Source organism: Oncorhynchus keta, chromosome 6, assembly GCF_023373465.1.
Source record: "Oncorhynchus keta strain PuntledgeMale-10-30-2019 chromosome 6, Oket_V2, whole genome shotgun sequence".
Classification (NCBI taxonomy): Eukaryota; Metazoa; Chordata; class Actinopteri; order Salmoniformes; family Salmonidae; genus Oncorhynchus; species Oncorhynchus keta.
The window spans coordinates 16,642,970-16,663,336 of record NC_068426.1 but is presented as its reverse complement, the minus strand read 5'-3'; the positions used below and the strand labels follow the sequence as shown (position 1 = coordinate 16,663,336).

The 20,367-nt window shown below is 41.7% G+C and overlaps 1 protein-coding gene across 4 annotated transcripts in view; it reads left to right on the top strand.

Annotated features, from left to right (window-relative positions):
• Positions 1-20,367, top strand: part of LOC118385071 (leucine-rich repeat and calponin homology domain-containing protein 2-like) — an 88,147-nt gene that overhangs the window by 53,466 nt on the left and 14,314 nt on the right. For 2 of the 4 annotated variants that reach the window (XM_035771897.2, XM_035771895.2), the window contains 7 exons: positions 2,996-3,058; positions 3,512-3,560; positions 6,640-6,678; positions 7,076-7,213; positions 8,175-8,225; positions 8,357-8,420; positions 13,759-13,865. In XM_035771897.2, coding sequence (XP_035627790.1) covers positions 2,996-3,058; positions 3,512-3,560; positions 6,640-6,678; positions 7,076-7,213; positions 8,175-8,225; positions 8,357-8,420; positions 13,759-13,865 — 511 coding nt within the window. The remainder of the gene's footprint in view (positions 1-2,995; positions 3,059-3,511; positions 3,561-6,639; positions 6,679-7,075; positions 7,214-8,174; positions 8,226-8,356; positions 8,421-13,758; positions 13,866-20,367) is intronic. The other 2 variants (XM_035771898.2, XM_035771896.2) reach the window with 1 other exon arrangement.

Here is a 20,367-nt window from a genome sequence, read left to right as displayed (position 1 = left end):
TTTCCTTCACTTTGCAGTCCAACTCATACCCAACCATCTCAATTGGGTTGAGTTCAGGTGATTGTGGAGGACAGGTCATCTGATGCAGCACTCCATCACCCTCCTTCTTGGTCAAATAGCCCTTACACAGCCTGGAGGTGTGTTGGGTCATTGTTCTGTTGAAAAACAAATAATAGTCCCACTAAGCGCAAAACAGATGGGATGACGTATCGCTGCAGGATGCTGTGGTAGCCATGCTGGTTAAGTGTGCCTTGAAGTCTAGATAAATCACTGACAGTGTCTCCAGCAAAGCACCATCACACCTCGTCCTCCATTCTTAATGGTGGGAACCACACATGCAGAGATCATCAGTTGACCTACTCGCATCTCTCAAAGACACAGCGGTTGGATTTGCACTCATCAGACCAAAGGACAGATTTCCACTGGTCTAATCTCCATTGGTTGTGTTTCTTGACCCAAGCAAGTCTCTTCTTATTGGTCTCCTTCAGTAGTGGTTTCTTTGCAGCAATTCAACCATGAAGGCCTGATTCACGCAGTCTCCTCTGAACAGTTGATGTTGATGTGTTTGTTACTTGAACTCTGTGAAGCATTTATTTGGGCTGCATTTTCTGAGGCTGGTAACTCTAATGAACGTATATTCTGCAGCAGAGGTAACTCTGGGTCTTCCTTTCCTGTGGCGGTCCTCACGAGAGCCAGTTTCATCAGAGCGCTTCATGGTTTTTGTGACTGCTCATGAAGAAACTTTCAAAGTTCTTGAAATGTTCCGCATTGACTGACTTTCATGTCGTAAAGTAATGATAGACTGTCTTTTCTCTGCTTATTTGAGCTGTTTTTGCCATAATATGGACTTGGTCTTTTACCAAATAGGGCTATCTTCTATGTACCACCCCTACCTTGTCACAACACAGGAAGAAGGAAATTCCACAAAATAACTTTTAACAATCTATTAATTGAAATTCCGGTGACTACCTCATGAAGATGGTTGAGAGAATGCCAAGAGTCTGCAAAGTTGTCATCAAAGCAAAGGGTGGCTACTTGGAAGAATCTAAAATGTAAAATATATTTTGATTTGTTTAACACTTTTTTGGTTACTACATGATTCCATATGTGTTATTTCATAGTTTTGACGTCTTCACTACTATTCAACAATGTAGAAAATAGTACAAGTAAAGAAAGACCCTTGAATGAGTAGGTGTGTCCAAACATTTGACTGGTACTGTATGTGTGACAGAGTGAGATTCTGAAAGCTAAAGGAGGGGGATATATGTACAGTATGCAAGACTCAGGTGGTGCGTGTTAAATTGTTTTGAAATGTTTTGAAATGTTTCTGTGCCTGAAACAACACATTTTTTGTCTTATTGTGAGATGACATGTATGCACACCATTAGAGCAATGTGGATTAATTATGGTCCTGCAGAAACACATTTTAGTGTTTGCCCTAGCACTACACAGCTGAATCAAAGGATCACCTCAGTCATGAAGTTTTGATTTACTTGAACCAGGTGTGTAGTAATAAGGCAAAAACAGGACCAAAATGAAGAAACACTGCATTAGAGATATTATTTGTTGGTCTCCAGGTCTTAAATCCACCTGAACCCATCCCGTACCATGACCTTCTGAACACATTGTGCCTGCAAAAAAAAAACAGAGAAATTATACTAATCCTTACTTATGAACTGGGTGGTTCGAGTCCTTAAGTACTTTACACCACTGGGTATACAGTCTGATGTACCACAGTTGGTATATCAGACTGTATACCCAGTGGTGTAAAGTACTGGGTATACAGTCTGATGTACCACAGTTGGTATTTCAGACTGTATACCCAGTGGTGTAAAGTAATTAAGTAAAATACTTTAAATGACCTCTTAAGTTGTTTTTGGGGGTATCTGTACTTTACTTAACTATTTATATTTTTGCCAAATTTTACTTTTATTTCACTACATTTCTCATGAAAATTATGTACTTTTTACTCCCTGACACCCAAAAGTACCTGTTACATTTTGACAGGAAAATTGTCAAATTCACACACTCATCAAGAGAACATCCCTGGGGATTCCCACTGCCTTTGATCTGGCAGAGGCACTAAACACAAATACTTTGTTTGTAAATGATGTCTGACTGTTGGAATGTGCCCCTGGCTATCCGTCAATAAACAAAAGAAAGAAAATTGTGCCATCTGGTTTGCTAATATAAGGAATTTGAAATAGTTTATACTTTTGATACTCAAGTACATTTTAGCAATTTGATTTACTTTTGAGACTAAAATATATTTTAAACCAAATACTTGGACTTTTACTCAAGTAGTATTTTACTGGGTGACTCACTTTTACTTGAGTAATTTTCCATTAAGGTATCTTTAAGTTATGACAATTGAGTAAGTATGACAATTGTGTTATTTTTTCCACCACTGCGTATACCACAGGTATGACAACATTTATTCAAATCAAATCAAATGTTATTAGTCACATGCGCCGAATACAACAGATGTAGGTAGACCTTACAGTGAAATGCTTACTTACGAGCCCCTAACCAACAATACAGTTTAAAAAAAAATATGGATAAGAATAATAAATAAAAGTAACAAGTAATTAAAGAGCAGCAGTAAAATAACAATAGTGAGACTATATACAGGGGGTTACCAGTACAGAGTCAATGTGCGGGGGCACCTGTTAGTTGAGGTAATATGTACATGTAGGTAGAGTTACCTATGCATAGATGATAACAACAGAGAGTAGCAGCGGTGTAAAAGAGGGGGGATGCAAATAGTCTGGGTAGCCATTTGATTAGGTGTTCAGGAGTCTTATGGCTCTAATTACATTGGTAAGCAGTTTATAATAGCAATAAGGCACCTCGGGGGTTGTGGTAATATACCACAGCTAAGGGCTGTGTCCAGGCACCACTTTGCATCGTGCTTAAGAACACCCCTTAGCCGTGGTATATTGACCATATACCACACCTCCTCTGGCCTTATTGCATCCTCTGTTTACCTGTCCAGGTTCCTCAGTCACACTGGCAGCTCCAGCAGCAAACAGAGGTCCCCCTGCCAGGCCATCCGCAGGTACGTACGTACAGCACAGCTCTGCCTAAACACATGACTTCTGCCCCTCACTCTGCTCTGACAGGTGACTACTGTATACCGTATCAACGAGACCATGGTTCGGTTGCATAAAACTAACCAAGTTTAGTCATGGACTAAAAAGCATGGTCCATTCATGCTCTGTTGAAACTGGCCCCATGACTGATGTTATAGGATGTTGTCATAGTGTAGTTATTACGATGAGTAATTACTATGAAAAGAGTATGAGTAGGCACAAATCATACTGTATGATGATGATGAGTATGGTGTTTAAAGTAAAAAAAACTCCATTGTGTCTGTCTGGTGTTATTTATTGTTGGCTGCCTTCTAATGATGAGCCAATTTCTCCAGTAAACTGTAAATAAGGATTACATGAATATAAGTTTGTATGTGTGACACAGAGTGAGTCGGTGTGTTTTCCTGTCTCCCTCGCAGTGCCTCTCTGGATGAAGGGAGCAGTGGACCGTCAGTGCTGAGTGGGCAGGTAAGGAACTGGACTTTCTATACCTTCTGTTTTCTACAGGAAACAAGCAATTCATTATTTCCATTTGTGCAAGTAAGGGAACACCCCCCTGAAATGTACAAAAAAAATTGGGAAGTCATTGGCACTGTACGAAACATATACACGGTGTCCAATACCACTCAATTTGGCATCGTTTCATTCAAAGTGGATTGCAAATGCAATATGACAAATGCCAAGTGTAACACGCCAAAAATCCAACAGATGGCGAGTGCGCTCCACCGTGATTTTTCAAATTGCAAATGTAACACAAGTCAAGACACAAAAGTAAAATTTTGAAAAACTGAACATTTTTTCAAAAACATATCACCCCCTAAAAAAAGTGCTTTCTGGGCCGTTTTTCAAAATTCTTTGGATTTTTTTGTTGTCAATTACACGTGTAAGAATTGTATGAATATACTTTTGTCAAGTTTTATTTTATTTTTAAATATCTTTTTTTTACCTGTGCATGAGGCATATGTTTTGTCCATTTGCAATATTATTACATAGGAAGTCAAAAATAGCAAAAAATTAGAAAACACTTTCTGCAGTATGTTTCAATGTGCATTTGCACTGTGCATTTGCAATATGTTTCAATGGGCATTTACCATCACAAATTTGTCATACTCAAAAATCCTGCAGGACTGCGAAATTGACTGGCCCGATGAACTCAGGATGGCCGGGCAGTGTTTCTGGTTCCTCTCCATCGATCGTTGGAGTTGATTTCAGAATGTCATTTTGGTGATGGTACCTCACTGTTTAAACATATTGCAAATGGACAAAAGTCAGCCAGCAAGTCACCGTCCATTAGTCAATTAGATGTCATTCTGACGACAAACTGATACAAACTGACACCACACCCAGTTTTTCCAACTCGTTTAGAAGCCAACTATCACATATTTCAGAGCAGGCCCAAAATTCACATTGCCTTCTGTTCAAACCATAACAAAAACGTAAAACATATAGTTACGTTCTAGCTGCAGGTCCAGTTCTGACATTATGTGTAGGCCTAGCTGAGGCGACCCCGAATCCCAAGTTTCGGCTCGATAGGTCATTCGGTACCCGAGCAAGACCTTAATTGGTGCTGAAAATCCACTTTTTTCCATGCCTTGCTACGGGGTCCTTGAATGAGCTATCGGACAGAAACGGTGGGGTCCTTCTCTATGGGCCGAGCCGGGTTCAATGCACCTAGTCCTGGGACTCTGGGACTTTTCTAAATGTTGTCATTTTCGTAATGGTCAAAATGAATTGAAGTCATTGCAAATGTATGAGGCTGTTTCTCGGTCCGAGAACCTTCTGAGCTCTAGAACAGGTTCCTAAAGTTTCAGAACTCTAGGTCTGACGGTTCTTTAATAGTTCGAACAAAGGTAACTATTGCAGGCACTGTCTGTCTCTACACACCACACGGTGTCCCTCTGTCCAAGCTGTGTGTGTGTGTGTGTGTGTGTGTGTGTGTGTGTGTGTGTGTGTGTGTGTGTGTGTGTGTGTGTGTGTGTGTGTGTGTGTGTGTGTGTGTGTGTGTGTGTGTGTGTGTGTGTGTGTGTGTGTGTGTGTGTGTGTGTGTGTGTGTGTGAGTTTTTTTTCTTGGAAATTTTATGGGAGAAATGACTGCTTTACAGTTCATGAGGGTTGCCTAATCGCACATATGAAGTTTTGGAAAGATCTGAGTGAGAAGACACATCAAGACAGATATTTTAACCCTTTTAACCCATAACTTTTAACCCTTTGAAACAGCCCCTATGACAACATTTATGGCACTTCAGGTTGGCACAGGAAGCTAAAAGTAAAAGTATGCTTTTACAGAATCCTGAGTTTTAAGTCTATACGTTAAGAACTGACTGATTTACACAGGGTTGAATTCACTATTTCTATCAAGCTTCAGTTTGGGTATGGAAAACCCCTTTTAGTGTGATTTTAACCACTTCCGGTTGCTTCAAGAAGCTTAGAATCAACACAGGTAGACCTCATAGTGGCCTGATGGATTGTAATCGAAGACAGGTTCATAAGGCAATATTAACCCACATAGGCTCTATGTTGAATTTAGGGGAGCAGGCAATGTATTCCTATAAGGAGAGATGTCATTGTAATCTGTGAGATAAAAAAAAACTGATTTACTGTTAAGGATTAATGCCACACGGTCAAGGTTAGGCTTGCACAGATCGTGAGGACCTCAGGAACATACCTGAGGTCGAATTGTGCTTCTCACCTTAACGGTTCTCTCACTGTCACCCAAAAGCAAATTACATTTAGGGCCAGGCTTCATTTTGGGCCTACTTTTTCTCATGGTCGCTGTGTATAGACCGAGCGAGCTACGGTCAAGCGTGGCATCTCGTTGAACTCGGCACAGCCTAGAGATTCTGGTAATGCCATTGCAGGCTCTGAGTGTCTTTAAGCACCGCACTCTGTCACTCCATCCTTGCTGTGTGTGTGTGTGTGTGTGTGTGTGTGTGTGTGTGTGTGTGTGTGTGTGTGTGTGTGTGTGTGTGTGTGTGTGTGTGTGTGAGAGCTTTTCTTTGACATCTGTTGGGAAAAAGTACTGATTTACAGTTCATGAGGGTTGCCTAATAACACATATAACGTTTTGAAAAGATCAGACCTTTTAACCCTTCAAAACAGCACCTATGACCCCAATTAAAAGTACTTCCGGTTGGCACAGGAAGCTGAAAGTGAACACATATCCTCGTACATTTGCAATATGATTCCATTCACCCTCTTGTGGGATTTACCAAAATTACCAAAATTTGAAAATGTTATAAAACAGAAACCAAATGTCCGAGAGAGTTCGTTTGATGACTTCCTGGAAGATCCGGCCCTGCTGCACGGCCCGACGCCGTCCGCGAATTTTAGAAACGTTGTCGGACGTCTAGTAAGGGACTGTACATTTGCAATGTGGACTTTCTCACTAACCATATGGCAAGTGTCAAAATGTTCCCTTAAGGTATGTAATACTAGCAATCATTTCCTTCTTTTCACTCATTAATCTCATCTGTGTGTGTGTGTTTGGTGTTTGGTTTAGGTGTCGGTTTCACACCTATTTTCTTTCTCTCTGTCTTTCTCCGAAAAGGACCCTGACTTCACAGACGATGACACAGCTTTCTCTGAGGTCACCCATTTCATTCATGCCTTTGTTTTCTCATCTTCATGCATGTGATGATGTGTCTGTATATACCACAGGAGGTTGGTGGCACCTTAATTAGGGAGAATGGACTTTTGGTAATGACTGGAGCGGAATCAGTGGAATGGTATCAATTGGTTTCCAGGTGTTTGATGCCATTCCATTTGTTCCATTCTTATGAGCTGTTCTCCCCTCAGCAGCCTCCACTGGTGTGCATGTGACCTTGTTACCTTTAGTGATGTAAGGGGAGGCTTTAGTCTACATCTATTTATATTGAAGGCTTGTGCTGCTTAAGCCAAGTGTTGTTTTTGTTGTCCATTATTGCATTGCCTTTTGATCAGTACAGTGTCCAGTACTTTGGCCTTTCAACTTTGTCTTTCTTCAGCCGTCCTCTTCCTGCTCTTTCGATGGCAGTTTAAAGTCAGAGTCTGACACAGAGCCAAAATGGCCAGAGGTTCCACCCGTACTCAACCAGAACGAGGAACGCAGGAGGAACAAGTATCTGAGGAAAGATTATCTTAAGGTATGAAACCATGACTTTCACAATGCAGTCTTACTTACTTGAGGCCTTGGCCATCAATAGCAGCTTTCCAGCATAATAGGTACTGGGTGATAAAAAAAAAAGCTTTTAGTGAGACTGCCTAAAGAAGTTTAATTTGTTTTATTGTTGGACATACAAAACTGTAAAAATACCAGCAAATCAATTCCAAGTGATTTTAGTTTTGGAAATCTGTTCCACGCATTTAGAGAGACATGTGATTGTATAAAAATGTAAGCAAAGTTTGAAATTATTATGTTTTAGTCAAAAATTATATCAGTTTGGGCTTCTTGTGGTTAATTTGTAGTCTACAAATGATCTGTAATTCTGTGTTCTGGCCACCTGACTGTCTGCTCAAGAACAAATTGTCCCGTGGACGAATCTTAATGATCCCTGTTTTAGACGCAGCACTTATGCCAAGAGCAAGCTCAAGTGTTTACCCCATGCATACCTCAATATGGCTGCTACATGGCTGGGCATATTACTCAAGGTTTCATCTTCCCCACTGTATGAAATGAACAACTTTTCTTTCACAGGCTGGAACAAATACATCCCAGACTGTCCAGGGAGGGAGACGACAAAGGGCTGTGTTCTACTATACTGAACAAAAATATAAACGCAGCATGTACAGTGTTGGTCCCATGTTTCATGAGCTGAAATGAAAGAAGGGGGAAATTCATTCTGATTGGCTGGGCCTGGCTCCCCAGCTGGTGGGCCTATGCCATCACAGGCCCACCCATGAAATCCATAAATTAGGGCCTCATTTATTTATTTCAATTGACTGATTTCCTTCTATGAACTGTAACTCAGTAAAATCTTTGAAATGTTTGCATGTTGTGTTTATACTTTTGTTCAGTATATATGAGAGGATTCAGCTAGTAGCCTACACTAGGTTCTAGGCTAGATCATGGAGTACATATCTGTCTTGATGTGTCTTCTCTTACAGTACAAGTGCCAGAGTGCCCGAAGAAACTCCAGTGGGAATGACGAGTGTGAGGTGTGAATTGCTATTCAATAAAATGCACAGTAAAATCGCATTCATCGAAATTATACTAGCACATACTTAAGCAAATATCTAAATGATCTGATCTATCTTTCTGATAAACTTGTCATGTGTTTTGTCTGCAGGAGGGGATGCGGAATGCTGATTTCAGCAGCACCCTCACAGTGTTTGGTCTGAAGCCAAGATCAGGTAAGCCTGAATTAATAACATCTTTCAGCGGTTACAGTCATTCCTTATCTGGCTTTTATTTATTAAGTGGCGCACATACAATTAACACATTTGAATGTCTTCAAGTTAAGGTATTTAACCCGTTAAAATAACTTTAAAACAGATAATGTGGAGCAATGAGCTTGAACATGTTGTGCAAGTATGAGGCGGGGTAGATTATTAATGGCATTCTAGAAAACAATAGAGGGATTCTGTGTAAGTATGGACCTGTTACAGCTTGTCCCAGGCACACCCCTTGACTTTTTTTTACAAATGTTATGTTATAGCCTGAATTGATTCAATTGAGATTTTGTGTCACTGGTCTATATACCCCATAATATCAAAGTGGAATTATGTTTTTAAAGTGTTCTACAAATGAATGAAAAGCTGTGATGTCTTCAGTCAATAAATATTCAACCACAATGTCATGGCAAGCCTAAATAAGTTCAGGAGTATACATGTTCTTAATAAGTTGCATGGACTCAGTCAGTGTGCAATAATAGTGTTTAACATGGTCATAAACAAATATCTAATCGCTGTATCCCAAAAATACAATTATCTGTAAGGTCCCTCAGTTGAGCAGTGAATTCCAAGCACAGATTCAACCACAAAAACAAGGGAGGTTTTCCAATGCCTCGCAAAGAAGGGCACCTATTGGTAGATGGGTAAGAATATAAAAAGCAGACGTTGAATATCCCTTTGAGCATGGTGAAGTTATTAAAACTTCTTTGAGATCGGTGTCCCTTCCACGGGACGGTTGAGCTAACGTAGGCTAATGCGATTAGCATGAGGTTGTAAGTAACAAGAACATTTCCCAGGACAATTACATATCTGATATTGGGAGAAAGCTTAAATTCTTGTTAATCTAATTACACTGTCCAATTTACAGTAGCTACTACAGTGAAATAATACCATGCTATTGGAGAGAGTGCACAATTTTGAACATGAAAAGTTATTAATAAACAAAATTATGCACATTTGGGCAGTCTTGATACAAATATTTGAACAGAAATGCAATGGTTCATCAGATCAGTCTAAAACTTTGCACATACCATACCACATGCCATCTAGTGCCCAAAATCTAAATTACAACTGGGCTTGAATAATACATTATTGCTTTTCTTTTGCATTATTATTTGACCATGCTGGTAATTTATGAACATTTGAACATCTTGGCCATGTTCTGTTATAATCTCCACCCGGCACAGCCAGGAGAGGACTGGCCACCCCACATAGCCTGGTTCCTCTCTAGGTTTCTTCCTAGGTTTTGGCCTTTTTAGGCTGGGTTTCTGTACAGCACTTTGAGATATCAGCTGATGTCAGAAGGGTTATATAAATACATTTGATTTGATTTCAAAGATGATGGTACAACAAACAGTTGTTTTTTTCAGTGTATTATCTTTTACCAGATCTATTGTGTTATATTCTACTACATTCCTTTCACATTTCCACAAACTTCAAAGTGTTTCCTTTGAAATGGTATCCTTACAAGGTTATTTACTCTTTGGATGGTTTATCAATACACCCAATCATGACAAAGATACAGGCATCCTTCCTAACTCGCTGGAGAAGAAGGAAACCACTCAGGGATTTAAAACAGTTAGAGTTTTTAATGGCTGTGTTAGGAGAAAACTGAGGATGGATTGACAACATTGTAGTTACTCCACAATATTAACTTAAATGACATAGGGAAAAGAAGGAAGCCTGTACAGAATAAAAAATATTCCAAAACATGCATCCTGTTTGCAACAAGGCACTAAAGTAAAACTGATAAAAATGTGGCAAAGAAATTAACCTCACGTTCTGAATACAAAGTGTTATGTTTGGGACAAACACAACACATCACTGAGTAGCATCCTTTATATTTTCAAACACAATGGAGGCTGCATCATGTTATGCGTATGCTTGCAATCAGCAAGGACTAGGGAGTTTTTAGGGGATAAAAATAAACAGAATAGAGCTAAGCACATGCAAAATCCTAGAGGAAAACCTGGCTCATTCTGCTTTCCAAAAGACACTGGGAGACAAATTCATCTTTCAGCAGGACAATACTTCAAAATGGCTGTTTCGCAAGGATCAGGAACCAACTTGACAGAGCTTGAAGAATTAAAATAATAATAATGTGCAAATATTGTACAATCCAGGTGTGCAAAGCTCTTAGAGACTTACCCAGAAAGACATGTATTGACTCAGGGGTGTAAATACTTATGTAAATTATACAGTTCTGTATTTAATTTAATACATTTTCAAAAATGTCTAAAGACATGTTTTCACTTTGTCATTTTGGGGTATTTGTGTAGATGGATGAGAAAAAATATATTTAATCAATTTTTTATTCAGTAACACAACAAAATGTGGAATGAGTCAAGGGGTCTGAATACTTTATGAAGGCACTCTACAATGTCAACTGTGTGTCAAGCATGTGCCTCAGTGCTAGATGCTTAATTTTCTTGTGGGAGGCTCTGTTTAAAAGTGCAATCTGTGATTGTTATGTACATTTTTGGACTTTTCCAGGGGAATGCTATGATCCCTTATTGATGTCACTTGTTAAATCCTCTTCAATCAGTGTAAATGAAGGCGAGGACAGGTTAGAGAAGGATTTTTAAGCTTTGAGACAATTGAGAAATGTATTGTGTATGTGTGTCATTCAGAGGATGAATGGGCAAGACAAACAATGTAAGGGCCTTTGAACAAGGTTTGGTAGCAGGTGCCAGGCACACTGGTTTGTGTCAAGAACTGCAACGCTGCTGGGATTTTCACGCTCATCGGTTTCCTGTGTGTATCAGGAATGGTCCACCACCCAAAGGACATCCAACCAACTTGACACAACTGGGGGAAGCATTGGAGTCAACATGGGCCAGCATCCCTGTGCAGCGCTTTCGACACCTTGTAGATAGAGTCCATGCCCCAACGAATTGAGCTGTTCTGAGGGAAAAAGTTGGTGTAACTCAATATTAGGAAGGTTTTCTTAATGTTTTGCAGTGGTTTAAAGTACTTTAAAGTACTACTTAACTCGTGCCCCGACAAATTGAGTCTGTTCTGAGGGCGGGGGTGCAAATATTAGGAAGGTGTTCCTGTTTATTTTACTCAGTGTATACCCATTAATTCTTGAAGAATAATGTATAAATGCTTCATGAGCTTAGTTCTACTGTCGTATTTGCTTTTTTACTCCATTGTTTGTAAACAATGTCATCGTAAACAAACACTGTATAGCCTCAAAACATGGTTAAAACTATCATTTTGATCTCATGGTCAGTCCTTGCATCCATAGCTCTGTCTATGAATTTGAGAGTAGTTACATTTCTCCAGCCCCATCCTTCAGCTGTTTACCAATTCAGTGGCAGGGTGACTGCTTTGTTTGAATCACAGATTTCCCTTTGAACAAAATATAAAATAGAGAAGACAAACTATTAATGGGTGTCATAGATATCCAACAAACAGGAAAATGGTGTCCCTGTCAGAGTTGCAATCTGTCCTGCACTCCCGGTCAATCACTGGACCTTTGACCTTAGTTCCTGATTACTTTGTCTCTGTTGCCACGATAACAATGATGTGTGAGACGACCTTCTCAACTTTCCTTCCAAGAAAAATGGTGGAGTTCAGCGGAATTTTCATGGTATTTCACTATTAATAAATGGTTTACAAAATCCAAGCAATGTGGTGTTGAACCCACAGAAAGGACACTAACATGCTGACCACACCGCCGTGTCGTGTGCGCGAGCGTTGCAAAATAAATGTATACAACATGTTATTCAATCATTGCACCCACACTGCTCGCGCGCGTCAATGAGCGTTTGCATAGAACTTGGTTCTATTTGTGATGCTTGACGCGCTGCAAGTCCCGCCTCTCCCATCTCCTCATTGGTTCTTAGGAGCACATACTCATGTGCGTGATTGAAAGATGAACTGAGGTTCACACTCCAGTCCAGTTGATGGTGGAAATACACCTTAAAGTTGGTTGCCAACATATATTCCAGAGAAGAAGAAGATGCCTGAAGGAGGAGAGATGACTAGAAACTAACTCGGTTTACCCTTTTATGTGTGGATTAATTGTCGGAGTAGAGGACCTTGTGCATTTCAGGTAAAATAACAACTCAACGTTTATATCCCAGGACAAATTAGCTAGCAACAGCAATCTAGCTAGCTAAATTAATATAGTTTGTTCAGAGTTCATTTTGATATTTCAACCTGTGTGTCCTGATCGCATCTGGTGTGGGTGGACAAAATCAACATGTGCTTAATGGCGCACACTCTCGAGCAGTGTTGTCAGCATGTAAGGAGATTTCCTTAGAAGTAGTTATAGTATAATTAGTACATACTGCTACACACTGAGTATACAAAACATTAGTGGTGGAAAAAGTACCCAATTGTCATACTTCACTAAAAGTAAAGATACCTCAATAGAAAATGACTCAAGTAAAAGTAAAAGTCATCCAGTAAAAATACTACTTGATTAAGTCTAAAAGTATTTTGTTTTAAATATACATAAGTATCAAAAGTAAATGTTATTGCTAAAAATGAGTTAAGTATCAAAAGTAAAATAATTTCAAATTCCTTATTAAGCAAACCAGACAGCACCCTTTTAGGTGTCAGGGAAAATGTATGGAGCCAAAAGTACATTATTTTCTTTCGGAATGTAGTGAAGTTAAAGTAAAAGTTGTCAAAAATATAAAAAGTTAAGTACAGATACCCTGAAAAATGGGTTAAGTATTTTTACTTAAGTACTTTACACCACTGCAAAACATTAAGAAAACCTTCCTAATATTGAGTTACACCAACTTTTTTCCTCAGAACAGCTCAATTCGTTGGGGCATGGAATCTACCTACAAGGTGTCGAAAGCGCTGCACAGGGATGCTGGCCCATGTTGACTCCAATGCTTCCCCCAGTTGTGTCAAGTTGGTTGGATGTCCTTTGGGTGGTGGACCATTCTTCACACAAACTGTTGTGTGAAAATCCCAGCAGCGTTGCAGTTCTTTACACAAACCTGTACGCCTGGCACCTACTACCATATCCCGTGTAACTGATGGTTATGGATGAAGACAGTCGTGAAAATAACTGTCACAACTGTTTTTAAACACGGTTTCCCATATTCTTGTCAAAATTCCGTGACCATCACAGCCCTAGTCTGAACATTCCAAAGTTACAATTATTGTTGGAAGGAAGACTGTGAGTATGGTCAGTAAAAGGTCGAGACTCTGATCTCATCTCTGCAGGGCTCAATGGTATTCCCAGAGGTCCATTGTTTGAAAGTTCCCTAAATGTGTAATTTCAGTGATTTCTGTAGGTCACAACCTATATGTTTCTTATATGTTGGTGTAGCATTCTGTCGAAGCAGCCGTCAAGAGTTGTCAGACCCCAGTTTCACCATGAGGAGGAAGATGGAACACCTGAGAGAGGAGATGGAGCAGATTGGCGTCCTACGGCAGGTCAGGACACCCCGAAAACACCAGATGACAAACAATGACTAAGATCAACACAAATAATAATCATTTGGGGAGGGGGGGTGCTTATATTTGTCCTGTTATACACGTGTGTGTAATGGATTTTTTTTTTTTTTTTTTTTTGCATATCTCAACTCCCCCTGAGGCACCCGCAGGGAATGGGGTCACGGCCAGGCTCGCCATTGTAGAGCGCCCCTGGAGCAATTAGGGTTAAGTGCCGTGCTCAAGGGCACACCGGCAGACTTTTCACCTTGTCGGCTCCGGTATTCGAACCAGCAACCATTTGTTTACTGGCCCAATGCTCTAACCTTGAGTAATCCGATTAGACTTGCAACAGTCCTTTTCATTCTCCACTAAATTTACTGAATCCTTTATAAAATATGTCAAGAGTTTTAAGGACAATCAGCAGTTATTCATCAGGTGTGAACAAATGCTGCTTGTATTGGCAGAGTTGACAGGAGAATGTATTACTCTAATTCTAAGATGTTTTCCTCATTTGATGAGACTTGAATGGGCTATTTCATGTTTTCCTCAGAATTTTTGACGTGTCACTACTTGTTCTTCCAGACAGCTACAGTTAACTTCCGACAGCATCCCAGTGGGTCCCTCAGGGCTCCCCAGAAGCATGCACATTGCATGCCCACATTTATATGTAGCTGTGGAGTGAAATAGTTTAAATTAAATATATCTGTTATACAGTTGAAGTCAGAAGTTTACATACAGTCGTGGCCAAAAGTTTTGAGAATGACACAAATGTTAATTTTCACAAAGTCTGCTGCCTCAGTTTGTATGATGGCAATTTGCATATACTCCAGAATGTTATGAGGAGTGATCAGATGAATTGCAATTAATTGCAAAGTCCCTCTTTGCCATGCAAATGAACTGAATCCCCAAAAAACATTTCCACTGCATTTCAGCCTTGCCACAAAAGGACCAGCTGACATCATGTCAGTGATTCTCACGTTAACACAGGTGTGAGTGTTGACGAGGACAAGGGTGGAGATCACTGTCATGTTGATTGAGTTTGAATAACAGAATGGAAGCTTCAAAAGGAGGGTGGTGCTTGGAATCATTGTTCTTCCTCTGTCAACCATGGTTACCTGCAAGGAAACACGTACCATCATCATTGATTTGCACAAAAAGGGTTTCACGGGAAAGGATATTGCTGCCAGTAAGATTGCAGCTAAATCAACCATTTATCGAATCATCAAGAACTTCAAGGAGAGCGGTTCAATTGTTGTGAAGAAGGCTTCAGGGCACCCCAGCAAGCGCCAGGACTGTCTCCTAAAGTTGATTCAGCTGCGGGATCAGAGCACCACCAGTACAGAGCTTGCTCAGGAATGGCAGCAGGCAGGTGTGAGTGCATCTGCACACACAGTGAGGCAAAGACTTTTGGAGGATGGCCTGGTGACAAGAAGGGCAGCAAAGAAGCCACCTCTCCAGGAAAAACATCAGGGACAGACTGATATTTTGCAAAAGGTACAGGGATTGGACTGCTGAGGACTGGGGTAAAGTAATTTTCTCTGATGAATCCCCTTTCCGATTGTTTGGGGCATCCAGAAAAAAGCTTGTCCGGAGAAGACAAGGTGAGCGCTACCATCAGTCCTGTTTCATGCCAACAGTAAAGCATCCTGAGACCATTCATGTGTGGGGTTGCTTCTCAGCCAAGGGAGTGGGCTCACTCACAATTTTGCCTAAGAACACAGCCATGAATAAAGAATGGTACCAACACATCCTCCGAGAGCAACTTCTCCCAACCATCCAGGAACAGTTTGGTGATGAACAATGCCTTTTCCAGCATAGTGGAGCACCTCGCCATAACCTTCAATGTTATGTCATAATTACGTAAAATTCTGGCAAATTAGGCGGCACAAACTGTTGCATATACAGTGGGGCAAAAAAGTATTTAGTCAGCCACCAATTGTGCAAGTTCTCCCACTTAAAAAGACGAGAGAGGCCTGTAATTTTCATCATAGGTACTATGACAGACAAAATTAAGGAAAAAAATCCAGAAAATCACATTTATTTGCAAATTATGGTGGAAAATAAGTATTTGGTCACCTACAAACAAGCAAGATTTCTGGCTTTCACAGACCTGTAACTTCTTCTTTAAGAGGCTCCTCTGTCCTCCACTCGTTACCTGTATTAATGGCACCTGTTTGAACTTGTTATCAGTATAAAAGACACCTGTCCACAACCTCAAACAGTCACACTCCAAACTCCACTACGGCCAAGACCAAAGAGCTGTCAAAGGACACCAGAAGCAAAATTGTAGACCTGCACCAGGCTGGCAAGACTGAATCTGCAATAGGTAAGCAGCTTGGTTTGAAGAAATCAACTGTGGGAGCAGTTATTAGGAATTGGAAGACATACAAGACCACTGATAATCTCCCTCGATCTGGGGCTCCACGCAAGATCTCACCCCGTGGGGTCAAAATGATCACAAGAACGGTGAGCAAAAATCCCAGAACCACACGGGGGGACCTAGTGAATGACCTGCAGAGAGCTGGGACCAAAGTAACAAAGCCTACCATCAGTAACACACTACGCTGCCAGGGACACAAATCCTGCAGTGCCAGACGTATCCCCCTGCTTAAGCCAGTACATGTCCAGGCCCGTCTGAAGTTTGCTAGAGAGCATTTGGATGATCCAGAAGAAGATTGGGAGAATGTCATATGGTCAGATGAAACCAAAATATAACTTTTTGGTAAAAACTCAACTCTTCGTGTTTGGAGGACAAAGAATGCTGAGTTGCATCCAAAGAACACCATACCTACTGTGAAGAATGGGGGTGGAAACATGCTTTGGGGCTGTTTTTCTGCAAAGGGACCAGGACGACTGATCCGTGTAAAGGAAAGAATGAATAGGGCCATGTATTGTGAGATTTTGAGTGAAAACCTCCTTCCATCAGCAAGGGCATTGAAGATGAAACGTGGCTGGGTCTTTCAGCATGACAATGATCCCAAACACGCCGCCCGGGCAACGAAGGAGTGGCTTCGTAAGAAGCATTTCAAGGTCCTGGAGTGGCCTAGCCAGTCTCCAGATCTCAACCCCATAGAAAATCTTTGGAGGGAGTTGAAAGTCTGTGTTGCCCGGCAACAGCCCCAAAACATAACTGCTCTAGAGGAGATCTGCATGGAGGAAATGTCCAAAATACCAGCAACAGTGTGTGAAAACCTTGTGAAGACTTACAGAAAACATTTGACCTCTGTCATTGCCAACAAAGGGTATATAAAAAAGTATTGAGAAACTTTTGTTGAAATAAACACATACATGTGAGCAACAGGGGGCTCAGGGTGAGCCTGGTGTCGACTCACCTGGGGTGACACGATAGTGCCCTGCCTGCTGCTTCGACTCCCTGAGGAACCCCCCAGCACCGACCAGCAGTGTGCCCTCAGCAGCCACAGATGGTGCAGGGAATGGCCCCTCCTCCGGTCGCCCTAAGTGCAGTACCTCCCAGCTCCATGGGCGTCGGAGCGGATGTGCTGGGGGATGGAACTGACAGATCCTGATCCGGACATCCGCGGGCAGTCAGCAGGTTGTCCAGCCGGATGGACAGGTCCACCAGCTGGTCCAATGTGAGGGTGGTGTCTCGGCAAGCCAACTCCCGACGGACGTCCTGCAGACTGCACCTGTAGTGATCGATCAGGGCCCTGTCGTTCCATTCCGCGCTGGCGGCCAGGATCTGGAAGTCCAAGGCGAAATCCTGTGCGCTCCTCGTCCCCTGCCTCAGGTGGAACAGACGATCACCCTCCGCTCGACCCTCAGGTGGGTGGTCGATCACTGCCCGAAAGCGGCGGGTGTGGTCCAACGCCATGTCTTCCTCACTCCATACAGCGTTGGCCCACTCCAGGGCTTTGCCTGAGAGGCAGGAGACGAGGGCGGACACAGTCTCACGCCCCTAAGGAGCCGGGTGGACGGTCGTCAGGTAGAGCACCAGCTGTAGTAGAAACCCCTGGCATCCGGCAGCCGTCCCATCATACGCCCTCAGGAGCGTGAGTCGAATCCCGCTGGGACCAGGTGGAAGAGGGGTGGACAGTGGGACCTGTTGTAGTGGAGCTGGTGGAGGCGCTGGATAACCTCCTCTCTCCCAACGATTCATCATTTCCAGCACGCGATCCATGGCTGTGCCCAGACGTTGCAACATGGTCACGTGCTGCTGAATGCGCTCCTCCACTGCAACTGGGAGGGCGTCTGCTCCTGCTGACTCCATTCATCTGGTGAGTGATTCTGTAAAGGCGTCTGTGTGTGGCTGGTGAGATGAGTCAGGCGCAGGACATCAGATATGAGTAATACAAATACACGGCCACACAATACGGACCACAGTACAACAAACAATCACTCACAAATACAACATGTAGAACAGGGGGTTAAATAATAAACAAGTAATTGGATAAGTGAAGCCAGGTGTGATAAGACAGAACAAATGGAAAATGAAAAGTGGATCGGCGGTGGCAAGAAAGCCGGTGACGTCGACCGCCGAATGCTGCCGAACAAGGAACTGACTTTGGCGGAAGTCGTGAAAAAACATAAGGGAGCGACATATAAATGGGAGGAAATGATGAAGATAATGAAGTCCAAGTGTGAATCATAATAATTAACAGGTGAGTGTAATGATAGGTGCCAGGTGTGCGTAATGATGAATCCCAGGACCGGTGGCTAGTATTCTGGCGATGTCGTACGCCAGAGGGGAGGAGCAGGAGAAGATGTGACAGTAGGGCTACCAGACACACACACACACACACATCAGCAGAATAGACTGCCTACAGTGTAGTCTGTCAGCCAGATTGCAAGTGGAAAGAAAAGACAAGACACAACATATAAAACACATGTCACAGCACAAGGGTAACCCAACCAATAATACCTCATACAATAGCAATTTAACGGCAACTTCATAGAAACAATTGACAAGAAAGATCCCAGTCATCAACATGAGAGTATTAGCAATAGTCTGTGTTGTGATTTGACTTTATGTAACGGCTTTCATCGGAAGAAGAGGAGTTGTCAGACCAAAATGCAACGGGATACGTGTTCATCTTTATTATAAGGAACTGAACACTGAATACAAAAATAACTAAAGGAAAACCTGAAACAGTCCTGCAAGGTGAAACAATCACTTAACAGAAATACAACTACCCACAAAAACCCAGTGGGAAAAAGCTACCGAAGTATGGTTCTCAATCAGAGACAACGATAGACAGCTGCCTCTGATTAAGAACCACACCCGGCCAAACAACAAAGAAATACAAAACATAGAAATTGAACATAGAATGCCCACCCTAGTCACACCCTGGCCTAACCAAAATAGAGAATAAATAAACGCCTCTCTATGGCCAGGGCGTGACACTTTAACATTAATCTTAAGACTGTTATTTATCTAATTAACTAAGTATGTTTAATTGTTACCCGATTTAACTTAATCGTGTAACAATTAACTAATTAGGATAAGGGGCACCACGAAAGCGTTTCTTTAAAGAGTTACCATCTCCCAAATGAAACTCTAAAAGATCTTTACCTATCACATCTATAAACAGTCAATTTATTAATCATAACCTTGTATCATATCATAATTCTGAACAGACGTAACCTCCTTGCATCTGCAAAAACCAGAGTCTTACTTATGATTCAGTACGACACAAATTGGTTTAATTATTTATTTACTAGCTAATTAAATGGGAACACATAATACTGGCCTTCTTTAGACTAGTTGAGTATCTGGAGCGTCAGCATTTGTGGGTTCGATTACAGGCTCAAAATGGCCAGAAACAAATAACTTTATACTGAAACTCATCAGTCTATTCTTGTTCTGAGAAATGAAGACTATTCCATGCGAGAAATTGCCAAGAAACTGAAGATCTCGTACAACGTTGTGTACTACTCACTTCACAGAACAGCTAAAACTGTCTCTAACCAGAATAGAAAGAGGAGTGGGAGGCCCCGGTGCACAACTGAGCAAGAGGACAAGTACATTAGAGTGTCTGGTTTGAGAAACAGAAGCCTCACAAGTCCTCAACTGGCAGCTTCATTAAATAGTACCAGCAAAACACCAGTCTCAACGTCAACAATGAAGAGGCGGCTCTGGGATGCTGGCCTTCTAGGCAGAGTTCCTCCGTCCAGTAAATGTGTTCTTTTGCCCATCTTAATCTTTTCTTTTTATTGGCCAGTCTGAGATATGTCTTTTTCTTTGCAACTCTCTCTAAAAGGCCAGCATCCCGGAGTCGCCTCTTCACTGTTGGCGTTGAAACTGGTGTTTTGCGGGTACTATTTAATGAAGCTGCCAGTTTGTTGAAACAAAGAACATTCCTTTGGTGAATCTTGAGAGCGCAGGCCTGAATCTTCTTCCTTGATTTACAACAGGGCATGAGGTGTTAACCCCTACTAGTTATTTCCTTCCCCCTCTAGGGTGAAGTTGAAGTTATTCATTGCAAACTTGATCTGACCTGTTTGGATTCTCGTGGACAGTCATGACATCTGTATTAGGAGTGCA